General features: G+C 54.9%; 2 protein-coding genes across 2 annotated transcripts; one reads left to right on the top strand and one right to left on the bottom strand.

Annotated features, from left to right (window-relative positions):
- Nucleotides 1–32: 32 nt before the first annotated feature.
- Nucleotides 33–2,639, bottom strand: CCDC27 (coiled-coil domain containing 27). Its single transcript, XM_065855357.2, has 6 exons — nt 2,333–2,639; nt 1,860–1,990; nt 1,640–1,717; nt 1,156–1,368; nt 468–572; nt 33–377 (listed from the first exon to the last, which is right to left on the bottom strand). Exons 1-6 carry the CDS (start codon nt 2,469–2,471, stop codon nt 240–242), a joined length of 804 nt encoding a protein of 267 aa, XP_065711429.2. The 5' UTR covers nt 2,472–2,639; the 3' UTR covers nt 33–239.
- An 82-nt stretch (nt 2,640–2,721) lies between these two features.
- On the top strand, nt 2,722–9,647 carry LOC136111360 (myo-inositol 2-dehydrogenase-like). The gene is made up of 9 exons (XM_065855480.2): nt 2,722–2,988; nt 3,584–4,087; nt 4,964–5,034; nt 5,538–5,646; nt 6,655–6,785; nt 7,052–7,159; nt 7,462–7,580; nt 7,679–7,829; nt 8,454–9,647. The coding sequence occupies exons 1-9, from the start codon at nt 2,744–2,746 to the stop codon at nt 8,600–8,602; spliced, it is 1,587 nt and encodes a 528-aa protein (XP_065711552.1). The 5' UTR covers nt 2,722–2,743; the 3' UTR covers nt 8,603–9,647.
- Nucleotides 9,648–9,974: the final 327 nt, after the last annotated feature.

Genomic DNA, 9,974 nt, shown 5'->3' on the forward strand with positions numbered 1-9,974 from the left:
TTGTTGTGGCATTGGTGAATTTTCCAGTCGTGTAACCACACTTGCCAGAGCCGCTATTGTGTGCTGCGGAAATGGCAACGTCACGCTGCCTAGCTACTGGTGTTCAAACGATTCAAGTAGATATTCCCACAGGACTTGATTTCAGTAAAACAAGTTTAATTTGTTAGTAAATCACCATGTGAAACCCAAGGAACAGGAGCCTGAATTGGCGGCGTGTTCCTCCGGGGCGTTAGAAGACTCTACCTTGCCGGGCTCTTCCTCCTTCCCTTGGAACTGGGAGGCATTAAAGTAGTCGTGTCCATGCTGTGGAGCGATGGGGTCTTGATGCCTTTCTGTTTCAGCAAGTGATAGAAATCCATCCGTTCACTGATGATTTTCTGAAACGAGGGGTGTGTAAAAGGTGGAGGGCATGGGGTGGAGCGCGGTACTGCAGGGGCCGCCAGGAGCGGAGTGGGAGAGCCCCGTACCTGCATGGCCTCCAGCACCTCCTCGTCCGTCAGCTCTGCCTGGGGAGCCTTCATGCCTGCTGTGCTGAATGTAGCCTGGATTATTTTGCTTCGATACCTTTCAAACTTTTGATAAGAAAGTAGGTGCGTTTAGTCTTTATATACAATTCTTTGACATTTGCACGGATTTACAGAGACCACACTGTTGGACAAAGTACTAGTGAACGATGAAACGGACAGTCTCTGTGTGAAATTACAGGCGGTTTGGCTGGGCTTTGTTTCAAGTACTGTGACAATGATGTGTTTCTGGGTGGACTGAGTCCCTTACCCAGGTGTTGGGCTCTGTACTCGCTACCCGGCACACAGACCTGCAGGAAATGGCTTTAAGGTGATACCTGTTATTTTGAGTCTGGAAGGATATTAGAAATCTGGTGATGGAACTGTTCTGAACTTGGTTTCTCAAGGGCTCCTCGTATTTGAGCCCTCTTGGCTTGGTGAGTGACATAAGAGCCGCATCCTAAAAAGCTGAGAAGCAAATGGGCTGAGCTTCCTGCACCTCTGGCCCCGGGAAGCAAAGGGCTGCAGTGCCCTGGTGCTGCTCCCGCTGTGCTTCTGCCCTAGATATCTCTAAGCTTCTGGATCCTGTGCTTGAAATGGTTGAAGTGTCCGCAGGAAGAGGCTGACTCTGCAGTGAGGGGGTCACACTTACCTTGCTGGTGAGGCACTCGAGTGCCACCCGCGCCTGCAGCTCCTGGAGCTGCAGGGCCTCTGCCTGGCTCTGCGCCGCGTCCCGCGCCTGCTGCTGCTGGCGGAGCTGGTGCCGGCTGGTCCGAACCTCCTCCTGCAGCTGCCCCACCGTCCCCTGCAGCTCCATGATCAGCTGGCTCTGCTCAGCCAGCTTGGTTTCTTGTTCTGCAACAACCTGAGGGGACACACAAAGGAAGGAAGAGGGCGAGCAGGTTTGGCTGCATCTTCCCAGTATCTGGTCCAAACACTGCTTGTATTTCCTGGGCAGAGTCTACAGATTAACAGCCTTGCCCGTACTGGTAGCCGTTAGTACTTGGTGTTTTCTCTAAAACTACTGGATTGAGTAGGGTTTTTTTTTTAATGTGGCAAACTCCCCCAAGCCTAAAACAAGGACAACTAAGCAGCTAATACAAGAATCTTCTAGAGAGGCTTTGCACCGAATTTACTTGTCGAAGATTGCAGTTCTCCTTCTCTGTTGTCACCATCATTTCCTTATCTTCCCGTTCTTCTGTCAGACTGCAAAACTTAAAGAGAGAATATTTTACACCTCAGTTTCGCAGTTCATAGGCGCATCTCCTGTCTAGGGGAAAGGAACCGGTGCATAAAGCCCGAATTCCCTGCGCCAGCTCTCCTGACACGATGGCCACCGTGCTCTTGGGGCGGTACCTTGGCAGACAAGTCTTGTAGCTGATTTTCTCGCTCTCTCAGCTTCTTTTGGAGCACTTCCTTTTCAGATTGGATTCTTCGAAGCTGGGATTCTTGGATCTCCAGTTGTCTTTGCAAGTAAGAGATGACACCTGTAGAGTTGGGGTACGACTGTTCAGCAAACCCAGTCCCTGCCAGAAGCTTCACGGCTCCTTTTTTTCAGGTAGGCATGAGCAGAGAAAGAGAAACTGGTTTCAAAGCCAGCGGCATCTCTGCAAGCGGCAATCAAAAGCGGGAGTTTTTGCGCTCGTGAGAGCCTAACCTAGAATTTTCTCTAGGTAAAAGGAACAGAATCGTGAGGAGATGAGCACGGCAGCTGGGACAGCTGTGTTCTGTGGGTGGCAGCCGGGACAGCTGTGTCCTGTGGGTGGCAGCCGGGACAGCTGTGTCCTGTGGGTGGCAGCCGGGACAGCTGTGTCCTGTGTGCCCCGTACCTGTGGCCATGCTGTACTCGGCCCTCGCTCTCTGCAGCTGCTCCCGGAGCTCTGGTTCAGGTTCCTGCAGCTCCTGCGAGGCCCTGCGAGCATCCGCATCGCCGAGAGCTTCACCAGGGGCTTCTCTGCTCCCCTCCATCCCCCGGGGGAGGACTCGTGTGGGGGGAGCTGGGCTGAGAACTGCGGCTGAAGCCCGAGGTCGCTCGGTGTCCCGGGCGGGCGGTTCGTCCGCGCTCCCGCCGCTGCCAGGCGCCGGGCACCGCCACGGCGGCTGCTGCCGAGGGACCGGGACCGGGACCGGGACCGCTCGGGGCTGGGGCGCGGAGCCTCCGCCTCCCGCCCGGGCCGCGGCGCCCGGTTGCCGGGCAACGGGGCCGCGCCTTCCGCTTCCGGCCGGGCCGCGCCGCCGCCATGGGGCGGAAGAAGAAGACGCTGCACGACTACGCGGCCGAGTTCTCGGAGCTGGCGGTGCGGCGGCACCTGCTGCAGCGCGGGGCCGCGGGCGAGCCGGCCGTGGTGGAGACGCTGTACTGCACCTCCTGCCAGCTGCCCATGCGCGTCCGCCGCGACCGCATCCTGGAGCACCTCTCGTCCGGCCGCCACTACCGCAACCGCCGCCTGCTCCGCCAGCACGGCCTGCGCGGCCCGCTGCTCCTGTGAGTGCGGCCCGGCCCGCCCCGGGCTTCCCCGGCCCCACCTCGAATCCGGGAGTCAGTGTTGGGCCCCTCAGGACAGGACAGCACAGCCCTTGAGGTGCTGGAGCGAGTTGAGAGAAGGGAACGGGGCTGGAGCACAAGTGTGATGGAGCGCTGAGGGACCTGGGGGGTTCAGCTGGAGAACAGGAGCTGAGGGGAGACCTTCTGATCTCTGAACTGCCTGAAAGGAGCTTGGAGCCAGGGGGGTCGGGCTCTGCTCCCCAGGAACAAACGCCAGGAGCAGAGGAAACGGCCTCAAGTTGCGCCAGGGGAGGTTGGGGTTGGATGTGGGGAACAATTTCTTCCCCAAAGGGCTGTGGGGCATTGGAACAGGCTGCCCAGGGCAGTGCTGGAGTCACCATCCCTGGAGGGTTGGACAGACGGACATGAGGTTCTCAGGATAGGGGGCAGTGCCAGGGGTGGGTTATGGTTGGACTCCATGAGTTTGAGAGTCTCTTCCACCCAAAACAGCTCTGTGACTCTTGGCTGGGGGTGTGGGAGCAGGGGGGCTCTGCAGCGCCACAGCCCCTCACCCTGGACCCCCCTCTCTCCCCAGCTCTGCAGGTCCCGACAGCCCCGGGCTGCCGCTGCAGCTGGACGCGCCCTCCCTGCTCTCCCCGCCATCCTTCATCCTCACCGGCACCAGCGCTGGCTACGCCATGGTCCCCTCGCCGCCCTCCTGCCACAAGCCGCTGGTTCCCCTGCAGCCCGTCACCCCCACTGTGAGCACAGCCCCCCCCAGGGAAGACCCCACACCCTCCACCTCCACCAGCCGCCCCTCAGCGCCTCCCGCCTTCCACACCAGGACCTCTGCACCCGAGGCCTCCGACAGCGCGGCGCCCGCCTTGCAGCACAGCGGCGGCATCGGCCTCGCCCTGTTCAGCATCGGGCTCGCTAACAAAGCCTTGTTTCAAAGCCTGCTGGAGGAAAACGGCTGCTGCTTGCTCTACGTGGTGGAGGACCAGCTGGAGGAGGTGCAGCGTGCCTTTGGCGCCGAGTTCCTGGGCGGCACCAGGGTGCTGCGGCAGCAGGACGCCGATGTGGCGCTCAGCGATCAGCGGTACTGACCACCACCGACTCCCGTGCGTGTTTCTTCCCCCCATGAGGCTGTAGTGGATCCAGACCGCGCTTGTCTGGCCGCGCGTATGGGGACGGAGTGAGACCGAGGGGCCGTTACAGGCTGAGCCTTACGTAGGGTGTCCGGAGCCCCTGAGGAGTCAGCTGGACTCACGTGCCCAGAACCAATGCAAACACAGGAGTTTAGTTGCAGGCACTTTTGTTAAGAATCATAAACCCACCATGTTTTCCTCTGTTCGCGCAGAGCGCTGAACGCTGCGCTTTCCTGCTGCCTGCCAGCTTTTCTGCCTTGGCCGATTGTGGTGGCTCTTCTGAAACTGTTTGAGAGATTTGCTGTAAATGGGAAAGATGGTGACGTTTTGCGTTACAGTTGAACTGAACAAGTGACAGCTAGTGATGTGGTTACAGTCAGTTCTCAAATCAGTATTTTAAGTATCATTGCAAAAGGGAATGGCAGAGCTTTTAAGAAAGATGGATTTGGTATTAGAAACTGAAGGGGGTAATAAGCCAAGATGTTCTGATCAGCAGCTCTGCCACAGAAACACTTTCCATTTCCCTGTATGTGTTAACGAGCAGATTTTCAGTCATTTTCAAAGGACACCTTACAGTGCAGGAAAAGCAATGCAGCTGCCTTGTGCCACTTTTAACCTAAATATGTCACCCCGTATTTCATCCTGCCAGCAGGTGCTGAGTTCCTGTTGTAATGTAACTTGCTCTTCCAGAGCGGTGGGCTTTATGTCTGCTTTTTTTTAACTCTCTCAAAATTAAAGGCAGCTATCATAAAAATAACTGTAACTGAAGGAGCTTTTGAGCATTGTTCATTCAAATGAAAACCTTGTCTTCCTTTTGACTTCGGCAGAGTCTCTGGAGCCATTATTTGTTCACCACCTGAAGAAGCCTCCAAGATCGTAATAGATGCTTTACGAGCAGGTAAGAGGAGCGGCTGCGGATTGAGCTTTCGTGTGTAGTCAGTGGCGCAGGCTGGGGCAGACCTGGTCTGCTTGCCGAACGCCCTCAGTGTGAGCGCTCCCTCGTTTCAGCCGTGTCCCTTGAGCTGTGCACGCTGTCTTGTTACATGATTAAAGATAAATGAGTCTGCTGATGCCACTGATGTTGATGGCTTAACGCCGATGTAGTTTGTGCTGCGCTGGTCCCAGAGCGGCCGTGCGGGGTGTCTGGTGCTGGAAACAGCCCTGGGATGCACAGAGGGGACTGTCAGAGCGGTCGTGCATCCTGGCTCCGTCACCAGCTGGTGGCACCGCGGCTGGAGCCCAGAAGGGAGCTCGTGGCATCTGCAAACAAACCCCCGTGCTTCAGTTTTATCCAACGCGCTTTCTAGCACGTAACGATGCATTCGTGTTTTTGCAAGAGCGGAACGCTCTGTGCAGACCGCGTCCTGCCTTCAGCCCTGTGTTCTCTACCGCTTTCCCCAGGAAAAGGGGTGTTTTGCGAGGGGCTGCCCAGTTTGGACAGGCAGACGGCAGCAGCTTGTTTCGATGAAGCCGACAGATGTGGGAGGCCGTTGGTGTGCGGATTCTACAAGTAAGACCAGCATTTCTCTGCTGATTTGTACTTGACGAGAAGCGCCTGTCTGAAAGTAGCGTTGATTCCTCGGGCTTTCCGGAGTTTGTCCTCAAATGAACTTAGTTTCAGTGCTGCTTGTTGGTGTTCATCTGGGAGTTAATTGGATTGGATTAATTCTTCATGCTTAATGAAGAGAAAACCTAGCTGTCATGAGATTAAAATAACTGTTCACTGCAATGGATGCTGGGGGAGCTCAAATGGTGGAGCTTTCAGGATGTCAAAGGTCCGTTTTATTTTAGAATGGCCAGAGGCACTCGGGGTGCACATCCCTGCAGTCTGATCGAGGTTTTGCAAATGCTGCAGCGAGTTGGAGCTCAGAGAGGGAAACATCCTGCCGGTGCTGTCATTTTATTAAGCTACGCGGCCGTGAGAATTTTGCTTGATGTTAGAATTACTGGTCTATCTGATGGGAATAGGTTTATTAACCTTTATAAAGTGATATTTCCACTTGTGACCTTTTATCTGGACCCTTAAGATTAACTAATTGAAACAGAAGGAAAGTAGATTAATTTTAATTCGCTCCTGCTCTGTTAAACTTGCGGGAACCTGGGGAGCTCTGCTGAAAGCCGAGGGTGCCGCTTTAAGCTTGCGCTTGGCGCTAAACACCATTGCTGAGCAGATGTGGGTTGTTGATAAACACGTGGATCATTCGTCCTCTGCTGAGAAGAGTTTATTTCATTGCAAATCAAATTGATTTGGGCTAATATAAGTCTATTTCGTATACGCTAGTATGTAATGACACAAAACGTCTGCCCCAGCCCTTGCTGTTGGAGCGCTCTGCGCGGGTCTGATCGCAGCACAGGGCTGAGCCGCAGCTGAGGTTTTGGGCAACGCTCGCCTGGAAGTGAACGTGTAGGCAGAGCTCTGAGGAGAGCTGGGCTCATTTACTGGGTCTTTAAATGCTTTCAGTCCCTGTAGTTTTAATTTCTCCATTAACTGCTCTGTGCCCCCCGTTTCTCGGTGAAGGCGCTTTGACCCGGCGCTGCAGTTCCTGCGCAGGAAGGTCCGTGACAGCCGCGCCCTGGGGAGGATCCACCGCGTCGCGGCCGTCAGCAGCGCCTACCCAGCAGCGTCCCCGCGCCTCCTCAGGGCCGCAGGTACCCGCTGCAAAGCCTCTTCTCCAGGGCTGGAAATACATCTGACCCTGCGTTCTGAGGGGGGTCCCTGTGTCTGTGCAGCCTGGCGATGTGCAGGTTTTCTTTTGAGAGGCATTTTCTTTACCAGTCTTTATTTCTGTTTGCTTTTGCTGTTACTTTCCCTGATATGGGAGGCTTTTTCTCTCGATCTTGGGCTGTTTCAGAAATGCGCGTTGCCTGTGGGTGTTAAACGTGGAGACCGTAACGCCCAGTTTTGCTGCTTCCAGGTGGAATTTTTTACAACGCTGCGGTGCACGATATAGATATCGTCAGTTTGCTGCTGGGAGAGAGCGCACCAGATACAATATTTTCCCTGGGGCACGCGTTCTGTGCAGGTAAGAGTAAAACTTGTGGTAGTTTATCGGGTAAATAATGTTATGATTGTGGCACTAAGATTGGGAAGAAGGTGTGTGTGAGACCACAGTAGCCATGACAGAGCTATTCCATCAGAGACCAGCTGAAAAAAGAGTGTAGTGAAACAGAAGGCGAGTTTCTCAAGAAGCTGTAGCAGAGGGAGGATTTTGAACGCTGTCAGTGCCCCGCTGACGTGGAGCGGCTGCCGTGGGATGTCACCGAGCTCTGTGGCACTGGAGGGATGTCACGTTTGCCGCTCGCTGTGAGCCCCTTTGTCGCTCAGATCTGGCCCAGCTGAAGGACGCAGACACTGTGGCGATCAGCATGAAGTTCCCTAGCGGAGCGATCGTGACCGTGGACGTCAGCCAGCACTGCACCAAAACCTGCGACCACAGGCTGGAGGTGCGTTCGCGCTGCTCCGTCGAGTGTCGCAACACCGCGGACCAGCACAAAACCACTCAAAACCAGGGTTCTCTTTCCTGTTTGCTGCCTCCCCGCAGGTTCACGGCTCTCAAGGAACGTTACGGGTCAATAATCAGAATCCCCTGGGGATTACAGAGCACGGGACTTCGGTGTCCTTGTGTTCCCAGACTGATCGCTACCGGGACGCGCACAGGGAGCTCTTCCGACACTTCCTAAGGACGCTGAAAGGTGGGACGACGCTGCTGTTCGTGGCCAGTCTGGCTTTGCGTGAAACCTTCCCTTGGACGCTGTTCCAATAGCAGTTGCAATTGGGTGTTTGTGTCTGAAATCCCCCAGATGAATGAGTGGGTGTGAAAACCAGGAGTGAGGTTTGTCCTGGCCGAGCTGAAGCCAGTGTCGTGCAGGTGATGGGCGAGCGCAAGCAGCGTTTCACAGGCCGCTCTGCCTGCCTTTGCTTAGGGAAATGACAATTAATCACTTGGCTTCACAGGGCTTTCCAGTCAGTGAGACGGGTGAGGGATGGGGCGTTGATCTGAAGCTGTTCTGAGAAGAAATGAAAGTGTAGAGGGAAAATGACATTGGGTTTTATTGGTGTTTGTGGAGGAAGCAGCCGCTTAGAACAGCAAGGAGACTCCGTCTGGAGGCCTGGCTGCCTGGGAGTGCAAACATCGCTGTTCTATGAGCTGCATTGACAAAAACACAAGGTTTTAGTCATGGGACGGGAAGGACCGGGGGCTGAAACTTTCCTTTAAGACGTGAGGCCCGGCTGCGGGGCCTGGAGCGGGTGGTGGGCGGCCAAGTCCTGAGAGGCCGAGCAGTGGTAACCCGGGCGTCGCGCTGCTGTCCCCGCAGGCGCGGAGCCCCCCGCCGTCACCAAGGAGCAGTTCCTGTGCGCCATCCGGGTCGCTGCAGCTGCCCAGCAGTCCTGGAGAAGCGGATCCGCCGTTGACTTGTGCAGCGAAGCAACAGATGCGCCGGTGATCAAGACGGAGATAATGTGACTGGCGCTGTTTCCTGCGGCGCAGGACAGCGTTCAGCTCTGCTGCAGCGAGCTCTGCCCGCCTGGCAGCGTCTCCGTGTGGTTTTGCCGGTTCTGCGGAGAATGCCCTGAAGACGGAGGCGCGTTTGACCCAGAAGCGCTCGGCGCTGGGGCCACGGGGGTTCCTGGCGCCTCGGCCGGAGCCCTGCGGGCATTCTGGGGGGTTTGACCCCTGCGGCGCCGGGCAGAGCCCGGTGTCCGGGTCACCCGTTGCGCTGGGGGCGGCACAGGGGGGTTTCCTGGCAGCTGCACGAGCGAGGTGATACAGAGCTCAAAATAATATAGGGGCGCATCCCTCTGGTCTGTGCTGGTTTCCCTTCAGTGCACGCAGGAACGGGACTTCTGTGCTGAACTCACCTCTGGGCCTCCTATTTATTGTTTTGGTTGTTATTTTTACTACATTTTCTAAATATTTTTGGAAAGAAGTTATGAACTATTTTTCTTGTGGGGTGGGGAAAGAAGAAGAGAAATGAGAAAGGAGGAGGGAAAGCTGTGGCTGTCCTGGCGTTAGGGACAGAGAGACTTGGCACTGAGGCCGTAAATGAAGGCTGTTCGTAGAGGAGCGGCGTATTTGGGCGTTTTGGTGGCAAACCCTGTGTTACCCAAGGACGTTCTGAGGAAGCAGTCTGGGTTTGCCCAGGCGCTGTTCCTGCTGCCGGCACCGACGCAGCTCCCCGGGCTCTTCTCGTACGGTAACGTTTCGGTAACAAAGCTGAACCAATAATCGCATCCCTGGGTGCAGGAAAGGCGTCCGATTGCGTCTTTCACAGGTGTGTTTTTAGACTCCAGCAGGTTTGGAATATACACCATGGAAATGGTGCCTTCACCGCAGGCAGCTCTGCTTTAAACCAGGTCTCCGTACCTTTTGTTCGTGTGTGGAGCTTATTGCACACGTAGAGATTTGACTCTTGTCTGTTTCTCACATGCCGGTTTTCCAGATCTTTTGAAAGCTGTTTTTATTGTACTAAAATAAGGTTCTTGCTGTAAATGTTAATTTATAAATGACACTTCTGGCAAGGTTCTTTATTTCAATCACTTTCCAATTCCTACGTATGGGATATATATTACTAAAACTAGCAATAGCGGTTGCATTTATAACTAAAGACAATTTGCTCATGGAAATTGTTTTTAACAGTGTAATTTTTCAAACTCAGAAAAGCTGTGTCTTAATGATAAAGATTAATATGAATTCCATTCTCTGTTTTCTAGTCATTTATTGAAGAAAACAAAGACGTTTTACCTACGGAGTAGCAGCCGTTTGCCTGTGGTTGGTGCAGCGGTTTGTTGCGATGGGCAGGTTTGTGTTTGCGGGGGGTTCGGGGCTGTGCTCCTGC

This window comes from Patagioenas fasciata, chromosome 23 (assembly GCF_037038585.1).
Source record: "Patagioenas fasciata isolate bPatFas1 chromosome 23, bPatFas1.hap1, whole genome shotgun sequence".
In the NCBI taxonomy this organism is placed as follows: Eukaryota; Metazoa; Chordata; class Aves; order Columbiformes; family Columbidae; genus Patagioenas; species Patagioenas fasciata.